General features: G+C 56.4%; 1 protein-coding gene across 6 annotated transcripts in view; it reads right to left on the reverse strand.

The window, feature by feature from the left end:
- Positions 1–16,505, reverse strand: part of LOC133349799 (zinc finger protein 385D-like) — a 134,218-nt gene that overhangs the window by 45,262 nt on the left and 72,451 nt on the right. For 3 of the 6 annotated variants that reach the window (XM_061563565.1, XM_061563564.1, XM_061563563.1), the window contains exon 2: positions 2,045–2,184. The exons of 1 other annotated variant lie outside the window; for it this stretch is intronic. In XM_061563565.1, coding sequence (XP_061419549.1) covers positions 2,045–2,184 — 140 coding nt within the window. Of the gene's footprint in view, positions 1–2,044; positions 2,274–7,208; positions 7,284–16,505 lie in introns of those variants that run through there. 2 more of the 6 variants (XM_061563566.1, XM_061563568.1) reach the window with 2 other exon arrangements.

Raw genomic sequence — 16,505 nt, forward strand, 5'->3', positions numbered from 1 at the left:
ACGTTGAGACCGACTTTGCACGAGGTCCCACGTGGAGTGTCGGGTTGGCCGCGGTCTGACGGACGCGCCCGCACACAGATTGCCTCCGACAGCCAGCGCCGTCTACAGACTGCCCTGCGGAATGCCGAGATAGGGGCTCGGGTTAAAAGCTAGGGGTGGGGTTCAGATTACTCTTTAAAGCTCTCCGACCAAGGTTTAAAGCCCTGTCCGTCTGCCCGCCCAGTAACGGGGGGGGGGGGGTGCACTGGAACCGTTGTGAAGATGACCTGGCGTGGACGAACCTCGAGTGTACAGCGGCATCGCTATTCGGGAGTTTCGTCCTCGTTGACCGCAGCATCGCCAAAAAAAGTTTGAGACCGCAATGCATTTGAAAATATACTAAATGCTATTTGCACTGGTGCTGAACACATTTCTTGAAAGCTGCTTTTCGTGTTTAGTTTGTTGTCCTTCCCCCGCACCTCCTATGAGCACGATTGGCTACGTACGGTGAAAAAGAAGTTAACCATACACACATACATACACACATACATACACACATACATACACACATACATACACACATACATACACACACACATACACACACACATACACACATACACACATACATACACACATACATACACACATACGTACACATACATGCAGCTAATTATATCCTGTTCAAGACAAAACTTGTGTTGGGAAAGCGTCACGGAATACATGTGCACATCGATACGTTTTTTTCCCCCTAACTTCTTTAGACCCCCTCCACCCCCAACCCAGCAAAGTGCCGTACAAAGTGGCGTGGGGTGCTCGCGGTGTCAAAGCCACGAGGGGGGGGGGGTGGGGAGTGGGGGGGGGGGCGAACGCTGGCAGCGGGCGTGGTGCGAAATGCGACGGCGCCGACGTGCGAAAGTGAAATACGTTCACCGGGGGCACTGGGTTAGCGCCGGGCCCCGGTGTTAAACGAGGAGACGCACGGCGGCGCTCATTCTCTCTGTCAACACTGGCTTGGGCCACAAGCAGCGAAAGCAAGGAAAGTGTTTGCGCGTTTAAAAAAAATGTTTTTGCAATTATTAACACACTTGGATGTGAAAATTTAACCGCGGGGCTGACGCGCCCGTCGCCTCGGGCGGTTAGATCATGTGTATTTATAACAACGCGGGATCTCATTGAAACCTGGAAACTCTCTTGCCAGTGAGACCAGGGTTCAAAGAACAACTGGAATGAACGGCTCCGTTAAAAGAGCCTAATGGCAATTAACGAATTGTATAATCAATGACAGTTGTCAATTCACCAATTCATGACGGTCCCCTCCGCAATGCTTTATCCCTCGAGGACGTTCGACTATACTTCACTATGTTGGTCAGCATGGGCTGATGAAGGGGGTTATTAGGATGGTTTCGGATGTTACTCAACGCTGATACTGGCTGTGAAGAGCAATGCTGAGTTCACAGTGCAGTGCATGAATCACCACGCCGACCACATATTAATACGGCTTCACGCGGTTAATACACAAGATGCCTCCACTGAAAAGTTTCAGAATGTACGGGGAGGCAGTTGTTTTTTTATGCAAGCCAAGCACGTGTTCTTGCAAGTGACGTCCTCGAGAATCCACTTCGAAGACATCTAAATTCTACCACAGACTTGTGATCAAATTCTGGAGTAAAATCACGAACCAAGATTGTTATGGCAGCAGCTCCCCTCGTTAAAAACCGTGGCAGCTCCCCATCGGGTCACAGGCCCCAATCGGCTGCCCGCTCTTTACCCGCGTCCCTGATGGTCTGCGTTGTCCTAGCTCCGGCAGTAAAGCCGCGGTGCAGAGGGTTCCCATCACCGCGGGAACCCTCGTGCGGCTCGGTGAATCTAGGCCATGGCCGCAACTGTTTTCGCGGGGGCTCAACGGGGATAAGAGAGATCACCGGCTGCCCGGTACCAGGCACTGCCTCTGTCCAATTCGGCACCGCCGCTTTACCTTGGCGCAAAAACCACCCCTCCCGCGCTGTCCCACGACACACGACGGCGCCGACGCAGAGCGCGCGGAAGGCGAGCGGTAACTCACAGCCGGGAAGGCGGAGAAGAGGCGCAGGGCGTGGGTGTGCGTGGCGGCCGCCTCCAGGGGGAACGGCAGGAAGGGCTTGAGGCTCAGGGTGGGCTGCATGACGTGCGGCGCGTGCAGGGGTCCGGCTGGGCACGGGCTCCCTGCCACATCAAGGCCACGCACGCGCAAGCGGGGCCGGGCACACCCACGCACAAGCGCACGTACGCACGAGCACAGGAACACACACGCGCTGACGCGTACACACACGCACGCAAACCAACAGATGTTCCCACACGCGCACCCAAAGACACGCGCACAGGCATCCACGCACGTACGGCGACACGAGCGCATGCACGCACGCGCAGGGATGCGGCAGACAACCACGCGTACAGATACACACCCGCGCACGCCCGCACAGAGACACGCACGCATGCAGACAGGCACATTTTTAGTGGGGAAATTAATACCCACGTATACACACAGAGACGCATTTGGTTGTGACCCGCACGTGTAACCCGAGACTCTGGCACCATGGTGCCTTGCATTTGCCAGCCGCTGATGGACGTCTGTGTCATCGGGTGCAGCCTGGCCAAGGGAGGTCGTTCTGCTGTCACCACACGCCCAGACACGGGGCCACCAGGTGCCATCCTGGGACCACCGGATCGTTGCTCCCCTCGGCCCTAATTAACTTTGAAAGTTAACAAAATAAATGAGCCCGGACTTTTTTGGCTGCGACTCTTGGCAGCGGAGCTGCTCTGGCTTGCGACTCGCATTGAGCGCGGTCCCCCAAGTCACCCATCAACGTCACCCCGGTGAGCGCAGGGGGTGATGGCGGTGATTGGTGGCCCGTGACCTTCGCGCCGGAGTGCACGGTGCCCATTTGGCTTGCTGGGGGCCCCCTGGCCACCCCAGGCTGAAGGTCCCCGAGGCGATTGAGGCTGGAGGCTCCCTAGCCACCTGCGGCTGCAGACCCCCTGGGCGGTTGAGGCTGGAAGACCCCTGGCCACCCAAAGCTGAAGGCCCCCTGGGCGGTTGGGGCTGGAGGCCCCTGGCCACCTGAGGCTGGAGGCCGAGGCTGCCGAGTGTGAGCGTGCCGCTAGTGCGGCATGCGGCTTGACCTCGCGCTGGCTGCTAAGCAACTGCCCAACCCCGAATGTCAATGCTTGCACATTGGGAAATGTAATAATAGACAGTGGCGCTGGGACGACATTAATTTTAGCCTCGGTGCAGCATAAACACAAAATCCACGCGTTTATTCGACGTCGCCAACGAGACGCACGCGACCTGAGTGTCTTCCGCGAGCGCGGCGATTGATGACAATCGCTGCGGTTGCTCAGGGCGCCTCCCAATAATGCCTGGAATACAAACAACGAAAAACACCCCACTCCTTGCTGATTAAGAAATAAACAGCAGAGACGGCGGTGAGCGAGCACACACTGTAAACAACCACGGTGCCTGACTGACACCACGCACCCTCTGCGTGCCGTTTCTCCACGAGCGCCACGGATCTCAAGCGCTCTCCTCCCATCACCGATAAAAAAAAATATGAAACAGATAAAAAAAATGCACGCGCATTCCTTGAACGAGGCCCTTACAATTTTCCATCTGCCTGCGCCGCCTGGATTATATCTCGTTTTTAGCCGTCATCAGTCATTCTGCCTGTCGGCTCTGCGCCTGGTAATTCATCAAGCGAGCGCGGCGTCGGCGTGAGGTGGGAGGGAACGTTAGCGCTGCTCGGCCGCTCAAAGACGACACCGTCGCCACGGCGGCATCGCGGGTTGCTGCGCTCGCACGGCCCGGGAGACAAAGGGAGGGTGAGTTGAAGTCGAGAGTGGGGGGGCTGGGCGTCGGGGAGGGGGGGGGGTAGCGGCGGCACTCGTGGCCTGGGTGGACCTTGACTCTGAGAGCGGCAGGGAGAGAAAGGAGCCGTGATTTTGTCTCCAGGATGCACGGCCACTCACGCGGGTGGTGGCAGCGGCCGCCAGGGCGCCGGTGACGGTGGCTGCTGCTGCCATGGGTGACGGTCGCTGGTAAACTGGTTGGCAGAAGGCCAAACTCGACCACCCTGGGTTCGGCCATCATGTCTCTGCGGTAATGGCCTAGGACAGTGGTTCCCAACCTGTCTGCGGACCCCACAGACCACTGCGAACTGTAAAAAACATGTTCGCGGACGACCCACCGCGCGGTAACACAACCCGTGCGAAAGCGCTTCTTGCGGGCGTGCGCGGCAGCAGTGGCCCGCAGAGCACGTGCAGGCAGAGTTGCCGCAACAGAGAGCTACGAATTGCTCACAAATGTGTGAAAATGCACGTGCACGAAGAATCTATTCAGTTCGCGGGAACAAAGCACGGGCGAGAATGTTGTTGCGGGATCATACGAGCGTAAGAGTGTATTTAATGTTTTAATCACAAATGCATGCGCTCGAGCAACTTGAGATACTTATTTGTAGGCGCTGAGTGAATCCGAAATTGTGGAGGAGGAGACCGGGGTCGGCTGCGCTGGCTGCCGCTCCGTGAATATGCTGCGTGGCAGGACGAGGATTACGCGAGGATTAATTGGCCGTGCAGAGGTGAGGCTTTCATGCCGTTTAGTCACACGCGCATCAAGGCTGCCACGAGCTCAAATTAGCCAAGGCGAGACGGAGGGTGAAAGGGGACGGACGCCAACTGGAACGGCCGCTCGCTGATAATTGTGGCTTTCGCGCTCCGGCACTGTCCTCGGCTTCAAGAAATCCCAGAGCGGATTCAAAACGACCGCGCGTGCGTTCTCAGCACGGCATCTCTGCTTTAATCGCACGGCACAGGGATGAGCCAAGCGGTGTTCGTGAAGGTTCCTTCCTATCAGCAACAGAGGTCATTAAACAGCAGTGGATCAAGACCAGATGAGTGCAGTTGTCATGATGGTGCACACCGCGCGCGGTCTTGTTCAGTCTGCGGGGTTGAGTCTTCGTTCCTTACGCAGCCCATTAAAACCGTGCTCTCTCTTGAATGGCGCACGTGCCAAAGTGGTGAAAAACACCGGGGCAGCGATATGCATCATCCAGGCAACATCAGGAATCTGAGAAATCGATAACACCGTGGCCACCTTCGCCGACTCAGTTGCCACGCCGCCTCCTCCGCCGAGGGCTGCCACCGCTTCGAGCTCACGCAGAATCGGAATATTTATTGACACTAGAGAAATATCACTAGCCTATGAAGCTCTTTTCACAGATGTCACGCAGATATAGGGGATGGAGGGGGGCAGCCTCGCAGAGCGCTCCTCGTCACGACGCACAACACGCCACGCGGCGCAGGACGCGACGCTTTCGCTGCCTCCACTGCAGAGAAGTCGGCAGCAAGCCACCCTGCGACAGAGAGAGGGCTGCCCGGTTACCGGTAGGGTCACGAGGTCATTGGTCGATGGGCAACGAGATGCGCTCGAGTGAGGCGCCGCGCAGAATCCGTTCAGCGGAGCGAGGGGATGCAACGCACCGTCCTTGCCAAGCGCCTGCGCACCTCCACGGCGCGCTATCCGCCGCCACTTTAAGAGATATCACGAGACGGCGAGCAGCAGACGCGCGCAGAGGATACAGAGCTTGACCTCACTCAGGGCAGCAGCAGCAGCAGCAGCAGCAGCACATCGTCTGCCCACGTCACCCCTGAACATCACATGCGCGATACCCATGCGCGTGATTGGCAAGTCGTCTCCTCCACATGGCCACGAGATCGCGTTGTGAGTGCCGTGCTCGCGCCGAAGGCTTCTGGAGTTTCCCGCATGAACAAAGTCCCTTTGTTTCAGTTTCTCTGCTTGACTTTGAACGTCGAGTGACCTCGTAACTTCCCGAGTTTAGATGGTGAGGGATTAAATGTCGCGTTCCCAGCAGCGGGGAGGGGAAGAGCCTGCCCTGACAAGTTGACATTTGCCGGTCCTCTCTTTCTCGCGGGCCGACCCACGCTGCAGAAGAGTGTTAATTTACTTCAACACCCCGCGTCCATTGCGCACTGTGTTCTCATTAACTGATGAATTAAAAAAAAATCCGATAAGACCGACAGGGAGCCTGAGGCTGTTTAAAGACCGCGTCGTCCGCTTGGGTCACAGGACTTCATCGCCTCCTAGCAACGCCTCACAGCCTCCAGAGGCTCCTTGACATCTCAGATGCCCTCGGAGTTTCCTGCGCAACCGCGACCGCCGTCAGGGTCGTTCCGTGTCCTGAGCCAAAGTCCATTGCCGATCAAGCAAGCATCGCAAAGGTGCTCATTTAATACTCACAGCGCTGAGCAGGTGTCAGACATTCCACTATCCTCTGGTTGGGGAAAGTCTATTCTCAGTACTGCTGACATCCCACAGAGTGGTTTGAAAGGGTTGATGGGCCGAGTGGATCCCCGGTTGTGAGCCATGTGCTCTGGCCACTGCACCCTTCTTTAACTTCCCTCCATTCGTGTGTTTTCGTAGTCAGCTATGAGCAGACTGAAAGCGGAGGAACTGTGCATGTAAAATCGCGCCGACTTAATAGCAAAACGATTATCACGCCACGCGGTCACACGGATCGGATAATTAAAGACAACAGCAAAAACTCGGCTACTTTGCCATGTATAAACACGCTATTCAATTCGAAAATGTGGCTACAGAGGGGGGGGGGGGGGCTCAACGGGCTTAGCGGGCTAACTCGCGATGATGTCAGAGTATTGAGCCAACAGCCCACAGAGGTCCCGGGTTCCTGCCCCCTCCAACCCCCCCGGGGAGACGCAGGAAAAATCCGATGCCGCCTCCTGAGCCTAGACAGGGGCTCTCCAAGCCAGAGGTCGGGCAGTGCATGCCCCCCCCCCCCCATCCCTCGCTCATCGCGCTCAGGGTCGCACCGAAGTTGGCGTTTGCGCTTCAATTGTCCTCGCTGAGCCCCTGGAGTACACGGCGGCACCGACCCTCGCGTGCAGAGGGCCGGGCGGATGTCATCGCTGTGGCACCGCGGGGTGACGGGCGTGAATCACGTGGTCGCAGCGACGCGCGCGCGGCGAGGGGCCCCCAGCGTGCCGCGTGGACACAGGCGGTGGGGGCCTCGGCCTGACCGAGCTGCCGTGCGAAAAAGAACCCGGCGCCCATGCCGCCAACGAACCGTCAGCACGCGACAATAGACAACAGATGTTGGAAAAACACGTAAACATCTCGGACACGATGTCCAGTCCCGTTTACGATCGGATGAACTCACCAGTCAATTTCAAAACCGAGAAGATAAATCTGTGAAAGGTCCTCCGTTAAGGCGGCGGCGGCGGCTTCACTGACGGCTGCTGCCGAGGCTGTGCGGGGTAGGTAAGGGCGACGACGGTGGGTGCCGGGGTGATGAGCCCCCATGGGGCCCACAGGGGGCAGCCCAGCTGCCTCTGCTTATCTCTACCCCCCCTTTGATTCCATCGCGCGGCGACACCGCCGCCGCCGCCGCCTCGCTCCGTGCGGCCTCCGCCGCTTGATGGACAGAAGCTGCCGCGCTCACTCCAGAGCTGTCAGCGTCGCCGAGCGGCCCACGGATGATCGCCGCCCGTCCACCGATTCCCTAATTAGGCTGCCGCTAGGCGAGCCTTGGGCGCGCTCCACTCCGCGAGCGTCGTGCTCCGCTTCGTGAGCCTTCGGCGCACGCCCGGCAACGCCGGCGCTTTGGCCACGCAAGCCTCGCAAGTGGAACGCGTTCCATCGTTGGACCGTATTTTGTAAGCGATGAACAAAAACACATTTTGCACTTGATCCGGGGCTCTTATTTTGCCCGGATCCAATTACCTTCCTTTAATTATACCGTGTGTCCGTGACAAAGTGTTGCAGTTAATCTGAGCGACGCAAGGAATTACCCTGACCCTGGCCGGGGAGAGCGTTTCTATTTACAATGTGCTCTGACAGTTGAACGGCTTCATTCCAAAAACCTCGTAACATCTTTACGCCGCTGCTATCCTGAACCACTCAGCTGCTCGCCGTGCTTAGCCACCGCGTGCATTGATTCGGCCGGATTAGAGCCATTCTCCCGACACCAGGGATATATTGATGAATTGAGGCTCTTTAAAAAACGGGACTCATCTGATTTTGAGTCAATTGCATCGGCCGCGGTGTCATCAATTACCGCAGCTTGCGAATCACCCCCCCCCCCTCCGACTCCCGCCCCCAACCGCTGCTCCGACACCGGGAATGCGTGGACATTTTCATTGCTGGGTATTAAACGCTCACATATTGATGATCCTTCATTAGTGTGACTCACATTGGACAAAATAGCAGACAGGGGTGGAGGCTGCTCCATAAAACTGCCACAGGATGCGGGGGGCCGGGCCTTCGTGTCTGGCCGCAGCCTCGCGTGATCAGTCCACTTCATTCGTGCATAAAAAAAATGTTCATCCCAAGTTCTCCTTGAGATTATTTACTTTGCGGTTTGAGCATGAATTATAAAACGAGTCCATGTGGTTTCCTGCTCAAACGAGCATTGATGCGATGCTCATCTCCTCTTAACAGCCCTGAGCCACCGGTGGGAAAATCTACATTCCTATGACAGGGATGAGTCGAACCTTAGGACAACCGATATTGATTTCGCCAGAAAAGTCGCGCACATTTTGTCAACCCTACGGAGATGATGGGTTAAATCAAACCCCAACCAGGATGTGAACTCGCAACCTTTCCGCTTGCGAGCCGCTCGCTCTTCCGCTCAGCCACCCGGCCGGGTATTAGAATCTTCACGTGCATTTGAAGCTATTCCAAAAAAGGTATATTTATAGTGCACGACTCTGGTGGCAGAATTGTGATTTTAAATTGCACTGTATTAATTCACTCGAGCGCGCATGAATTGTGTTTGAAAAATACAGAGGGCCCAGCTGAGGCCACTCCTAATGAGTTCCCAGAGGCTCGGGGGGGAGGCGACTCCCTTGCCGAATGCTTTAACCAACGCCGTCACGGTCTCCGGAGCGACCAGCCACGAGCCGGGAACGATTCTCGTCGCATGGAAACAAACGGTGCAAGGCCGCGGCGTTTAGAGGCAGAAGCAGGTACGCACGTTCATGCGCCGGACGTTCAATTTCGCCACAAATAAAACAATTCTCTTGTGAAATTGTGCCCCTTTATCTATAAATGTGGAGCGAGCGTTTGTCAGCGCTGAGCAGCTGCTGCTGCTGCCGCTGCCGCTCTTTCTGAGCGGGCGTGGGAGAGGGCAAGGCCGAGGCTTCAGGAACCCCTCTCTCTGGCATTGATTTTGAATTACACACTAACACCCCTCCACACCTTGGCTTCCCACATCATGGGGGCTTTTAAACTAAAGTGTATTTAACAAGATCAAGAGCTCATTTTGTGAAATGTAGAGCTTGTTTCTGTGGGAAGTGGAAACATTTTGCACGTGGTGTCCGTTTGAACAGCCACGATGTCAGAATATTCTATCCAGAATCAGAATATTTATTTATGCTGTAGGAATCAGATGAGCTATAAAGCTCATTTTGTTCACAGATGTCCAGTAAGGGGTGAGTCCAATGTTACACCAACAAACAGTACAAAAACATGATTATAGTGCAAAGTACAAGAAAGGTAAACAAATAACCCAAACACATACAAATATAACACTAAACCATCCCCATCCCACCAGGCGAAGCCCATTGAGGTATTAACTTTTTTTTCAGAAGCCACCTGGCCACAAATGATAGCTCAACAAAGTTCCCTATCATTTGAACATTTATAGCACCAAAATAATCTAAATAATCTCAATGCATGTTTGTATACGCGACCACGGGGAGAGAGAGACACGCAAACTCCAAATATACAGGCGTCAGGGTCGGGATCGAACACACGTCCTCCTGTATACCAGGCGAGGTAGTTAACATCTCCTAGCCACCGTGATGATGATGAGAGAGAAACACTGCAAGTTCCAAATATTCAGCAGCAGGCGTCAGGATCGGGATCAAACCCACGCCTTCCTGTATACCAGGCGAGGTAGTTAACATCTCCTAGCCACCGTGATGATGATGAGAGAGAAACACTGCAAGTTCCAAATATTCAGCAGCAGGCGTCAGGATCGGGATCAAACCCACGCCTTCCTGTATACCAGGCGAGGTAGTTAACATCTCCTAGCCACCGTGATGATGATGAGAGAGAAACACTGCAAGTTCCAAATATTCAGCAGCAGGCGTCAGGATCGGGATCAAACCCACGCCTTCCTGTATACCGGGCAAGGTAGTTAACATCTCCTAGCCACCGTGATGATGATGAGAGAGAGAGACACCGCAAATTCCAAATATTCAGCAGCAGCAGGCGTCAGGGTCGGGATCGAACCCCCGACCTCCCGCATACCAGGCGATGTGGAGGGCCCGGTGGGTGCAGCCGCTGTCACGGCGGTGGGCAAACTGTGCGCCGCTGTCACGAGCAGTCTGCCCGTCACCCTTGGATTGTCTCCGCACAAGCTCCGGTCCATACATTAACTGCGAATTTATATTCCACCAGTATTCTGCAAAGGCTTCTCAACCCCCTCCCAATTTTATCTTCATATAATTGGACATCTTGGCTTGGCCAGCGGAAAAGTTGTGTCTCAGCAGTGACAAATGAGAAGCATTGAGAATTGAAAAAGGATTGAGAAGGGATCGAGCCGGATAACTTTTCTTTGACGCTAAATATACCCCACGTCCTTTTGGCAGAGACCCTCGCCAGCGCGCAGAACCACCCTTCCAGCGTTCATCGGCGCTAACAATTATGAATGTCTGCCCCTAATGCACCAGCGTGTCTAATTAGCGGTCGCTGTCTACGGCGTTGAGCGCGATCGTGTGATGCCCGCGCAGATAAGATCGCCGCGCGCGACAAAGCGGCGTCACCCTCTTTGTTAACCTTTAACTAGAAACGTCCCTCATGTGGAAATGTAATTAAATAATTACAGCACCAGCCTTCGACCCCCGCTGCTAATGTCGGATAATTGACGCTGCAAGGGTCGCGGCGTTTTACGAGAGATCGCTCCAACAAACGCGCGCGCGACGGCGCGCTCGCGTGCCACGGAGCGCGCGGGTGGGGGCACGCGGGGGGGGGGGCCGGGGGGGGGGGCACGCGGGGGGGGGGGGGCACGCGGGGGGGGGGGGGGCACGCGGCTCACCCCGCGGGTGACCCTCCGGAGCTCCCGAGCCCGTCGGTCCGCACGCCGCCCGATGCTCCCAGAGACCTCTCGGGCAGGGCACGCGGACCCAGGGCGTCGCCAGCGACAACACGGCCTCAAGGCGCGCCCCGTGCTCCGTCACGGGTACCCCTGCGAGAAGGGGGCGGCCCATTCCAGAGCCGGTAACGCACCCGGGCTCGTCAGGTCTGAGAAGCTAAGCGGGCGTTGAGCCTGTGGGGTAGCGCTTAGATGAGCGACCTTCGCCGCAAAAATGAACGGCCCGGCGCGGGGGGCTACGTTGTCACCAGCCGGCAGTGCAGCAACTTCTCGTGTTGTGCTGTACCGTGCCCACGTGGCTATGCTCCTTGCCTTCACCAACCCGTATTGACCAGCGTGGTGAAGTATGGTCAAACAATGCCCGCACGGCCCTCATCCAGCAGCAGATTCGCATACGTGCTCCGTGAAATGTCATGATTGTTTAGCTCGTGCGACACTCAATGTGCAATATCCCGAGCCATATTACAACTCTCTGTGCACGCATTAAACATACTCATGTCAGAGGAACGTGGAATTTCCAACAGGGCCTTGTGTCGTGCACGAGGGGGCGAGTTCTGGTGCACGCTGGCATAAGCGGGAAACCAATTTGCCGTTGTGCTCACGACTGCAAACGGCTCACGAGCCCCTTAAAGAGTTGCCACGGACGCAAGCGAGTGCCATCGACTCTCACTGCGGCGGCGGCGACGTGTGCCCTCGTTTGCCCCCGACGCACAACCCTCTTAATTCCGCTCTTGGGTCGAGCGAGAGATTTTAATTGGCGCTGAAGAAGTCGAGGCACCAAGCGAGGGACACGCAGGGGCGGACGCGCCAACCATGGCGCGGTCTCCCTCCCTCCCTCACCACCGGCCGCTGCCGCTGCTGAAAACTCGCCTTTATTAAATCAACACCCCGAGCGCAGATGAAAATATCAACATCCGCGACGACATTGTGGCGTGGCAACCCCTCATCATCATTATAATTATTATTATTCTAGTTTGACGCGTCAAGACTGCTCCCGCTTAGGGCGTTAGCGATCGCCGTCGTCGTGGTGAAATCTCTCCACGGTCACGTCACGGAAAGTCAGGTATCACGCAAAAGGTCATGGGCGTATTTTGAGACTCGCATCTGGAATGTATTGATTCTTGGGTCAGATTGCGACTTGAGGCGTGGGCATAAACAGCTCTTCCCGTCTGCCGCCCTCCCCCCATCTCCTCCTCCTCTCCACTGGCCCTGTCCCTGATTGAGGCTGTTGGGGGTCGGCGGTGGGGAAATTCAGACGGACGGTCACTGCACCGTTCCTGCCTGTTAGTCGAAATGTCTCACTTATTAAATAAAATGCCGGCAGCTCCCCGCATCGTTGTCACGAACATCCGACTTAATAAACTCGCGGCGTCGCGTCCGAGCTCCAACATCTGCGAGGATGGTTAAGCTTTTAATTGTTTTCTCGATAACCGCGATGCTCGGTGAACTGGGGGGGAACGCTGCCAGAGGACCCCCCCCCCCTTCCCCGGGGGAGCGAGGCCTCCGCGCCGCTCCGATCCCCGCGTCGCGCGGGCAGGTGAGACCATCGATCTGCAAGCGCGCGATAACCGTCTACACCCCCCTCCGCTCTGCGATCAATAAAACACGCGAAGGCTCGCGGGCCTGTTGCTCGCACACCGTGCAGGTGGACGTTTCCGGGGGGGAAACACCCCCCCCCCCATAACTTACAGCGCCGCATCGCCATGACAACCCACAAGTGTGCGCACTTGAAAAATATTTCCCGAGCGAGCGCCAATATCGGATAGCGCATGTTTACGGCCGTGACATTACGCGCGCACATGGCGGCTCGGGTGAATGTACCCGGCGGAGATCAAACGACGCGTTCCCGGAGGGCGGCGGGGGGGGGGGGGCGGCGGCAACGGCCGACAACGACGGGAGATGCGCCGTTGTCAACGAGCGGCGGCCGCGTCGCATACAAACAGAATCATCGCCGAGCGCGCCGTTTTGAGAGATCGGTCAATTTGAGTCTCGAGGAAGCGACGCGGGAATTTGAAATCACAGGGAAAAAAGAAATCTATCGAGCCAGTCATCACACGCTCCGCAGGCGTTCCCCGGAGCCTGCGAGGCGTCTCATAAACGCCGACAAAAACAGGGCCTCTTTTAAGACCTCACACACCAACCCCGGTGCTTCTGAGCCATCGTCAAATAAAAAAAAATATATAACAAACTAGTTCCTGAAAATAGCCAATAAAATGTCCAGCTGTATCAACATCAGACCTTGGCAGCGCCTTTCAGAATGCTTTCGTGACCACATTACAAGAGTTCAGCAAGCGTTTTAATTTGGAAAGGGCGTGTGTGATTACAGAGTATCTCTCCGTGCTGGCATTTTGGCATTTACGCGTGGGGCAATGATGCCCCCCCCCCCCCCCGTCAAACCATGGCTAATAATATTGCAGGGCTCATTCACACGGGGTCCACGATCCATTCGCTGAAACTCCATCGCGAAGTACGATGAGCTCATTAAAAGCGCTTAAAGGCCTAGCCGGGGCTCGCGTGCAACGTTGGGGTTGTCACAGGTCGGCTGTTCGTTACAATCTGTCACTCAGCTTGGCCTCCCGCTACAGTCACACTGTGTGGGTACTTTTAGGCGAAGTGCCACATTGTGGGGGAAGCCAAGAAAATACCCCCCCCCCCCCAGAACATACCCCCCTCCCCCCGTCATAAAAATGTGAATGTCCACCACTGGCCTAAGATCTGTGAACTGCAAAATGAGTTTGAAATTAGTGGACATCTGTGAAAAATTGCTTTATAGCTCATCGGGTTCCTCCCGTACAAATATTCTGACTCCGATTTTGACCGTTGTACTTTTTTTTTGGGAAACAATGATCTCACGACATTCATGGCGTTAGCCGAGCATGGCAACAAGTTTATTTGTATTTTGGGGATGGGCCCAACGTGGCAGTGCCTGGTGTTGGCAGGCTCACCACGCCGCGCGAATGGTGCCAGCCCTAATGTCACGGCCGAGAGAGGAGCCGGGGTGTCGCACCGCACGCCTCTTGTTGCCTTTGGAACTCTTGGGTTACAGCTCGAAACCCCCGTCGTTTGTTGTGCACCTCAACCGCTCCGTGTGAAGCCAGCAGCTGTAAAAATAGCGCTGGCAGAGACTCCCCGCTAAGCCCTGGCCACGGGCCACTGGGGTGGCGGTGAGGGTTGAGGCCTCCCCGCAGTGTGGCCGCAGCACCGCTTGCTATACCGCTGGAACGGGCAATGCCTGGCCCCGGGGTGTCAAGTCCTACACTGGAACCTGGAGGCCACGGCTGATATCACACGGCTGCATCCACACACAGAGCGTGTCGCAACCTCAAAAACGCGTGCCGAATCCACGTTTCGCGCGGGAGATTTGGGTGTTCAATTTGCGGTTTAACAGCTTTATCCAGGACTTTTAAAAATATATATTTGTAAATACGGTTTGCTATAAGAGATGCAATTAATTTCCGTTAAAGTACAATATTATAAAACATTACACCACTGTGGTACAGTCACCGAATTACACGGTATCCCTTGAAGCTTACATCTATGACGCCGAATAACTAAACCGCCGTGACCGACGTCTGAGCAGCTAAAGCAGCCGACGCTGAAAAACGCCCAAAGGCGGCGTGGCACACGAGCCGTGAGACAGGGGGAGGACTCTGAAGCGGACAATAACTCAACGGCAATAACAATAACTCAAATGTGCACACGACGAGAGAACCAGTCGCAAAATCTGCCTGCAACGAACACGGAGCTCTCCGAGCAACAGACGCCTCCACCTGGGTCACCTCTGCTGCCTTCAGGTGTCAGACCACGCAGGTGGCAGCAGCACGCGGGCTGTGCGAAGGTGTGAAGCTTGCGTGTGAGGCTGTGTGTGAAACTGTGTGAGGCTGTGTGTGTGGCTTGTGTGTGAGGCTGTGTGTGAAACTGTGAGGCTGTGTGTGTGGCTTGCGTGTGAGGCTGTGTGTGAAACTGTGTGAGGCTGTGTGTGTGGCTTGCGTGTGAGGCTGTGTGTGAAACTGTGTGAAGCTTGCGTGTGAGGCTGTGTGTGAGGTTGTCTGTGAAACTGTGTGAGGCTGTGTGTGTGGCTTGCGTGTGAGGCTGTGTGTGAAACTGTGAGGCTGTGTGTGTGGCTTGCGTGTGAGGCTGTGTGTGAAACTGTGTGAAGCTGTGTGTGCGGCTGTCTGTGAGGCTGTGCATGAGACTGTGCTAACAGCACTTGCCCCATCAGTCTGTTAAGACTATACGGGGGACCTTTGTCTTTTGGAGTGCGTAGACGTGGCTCTGGTCCAGAAGGCACGCCACAACAGCAATACCCACGGCTCAGCTCGCAGCATGCTGCTTCCACTGACCTGTGGCGCCCCGAGGGAATGAGTGAGGTTAAACGAGATAAAGAGTCTCTGAGAGTACAATCTTGGCAGCTGGAGCACGGGGCGACGAGCAATCCGCTCCCAGCCGGTCGTGCGGCGTGCCACACAACCGCAGGCCACCCTGAAGCCAGATCATCGTCTAACGCGCGCAACACTTCTCCAGGTCGTGAACCCGGCCTCGGCACTGCACGGCCCCCTTCTCTTCCACGCCGGGTAGCGCGCGACCCCGTGCCATCCACCGCCCCGGAGACTAGGGAACACGGCTTAGAGAAATCTACGCACCCGGTGGCCAGGCGGTTTGTCCCGTGCCCTCCGACTTCGGTGGCCAGTTGTACAAAACACCGGACGCGAACGTCATTTGGGCAGGAAACTCGGGGAGGGGGGAGGGTGGGGCATTTCGCCCGAGATGTTTTCGTGCAAGCGACTCGGCCATCGAACGACGGCCACGCCACCTGGACCGCTGCGTTCCGCCGCGTGCGTGCGGACGTCTCTCTCGCGTCACGTGACGCGCGTCTCTCTCCCCCTCTGTCTCTCGCGCGCGCGCGCCGGCGGCTGCGGCAGCCGTGCAACAGAATAAATCTGCGGCAGGTGAAAACGTTGACAGCGGAGATTTTCCGGCGGTAATTCAACGCGACACCGATATCGAGGGCGAGCGATGACGGCCACGTGGTCTCCCTCCCTCCGCCAGCCGAACACGCGGCAACGGCCCCCCGTGCCACGCGGTAGCTCGGGTTCAGGGCTCGCAACTGGTGCCACCACGAGCGGGCGAGGAGAGGGGGGGGGCGGCAGCGACGTGTGGCCACACGTTGTCTCCCGCCCACCGCCCGCGAACGTTGAGTCTCGAGCTGCGCGGCTGATTGGACCCCCCCCCCCACTCCCCCCGCTCCCCCCCCACCAAGAGGACCGCGCAAAGAACGGAGTTCTCAAACCCCGATGTTCTTCTGCTCCGTCAGGCGGAGGGAACACGGTGAATAAATGAGCGCAAGGCAACCGCGAA

The sequence above is a fragment of the Lethenteron reissneri genome, chromosome 31 (genome assembly GCF_015708825.2).
Source record: "Lethenteron reissneri isolate LAM-NWPU_2019-01 chromosome 31, ASM1570882v1, whole genome shotgun sequence".
In the NCBI taxonomy this organism is placed as follows: domain Eukaryota; kingdom Metazoa; phylum Chordata; class Hyperoartia; order Petromyzontiformes; family Petromyzontidae; genus Lethenteron; species Lethenteron reissneri.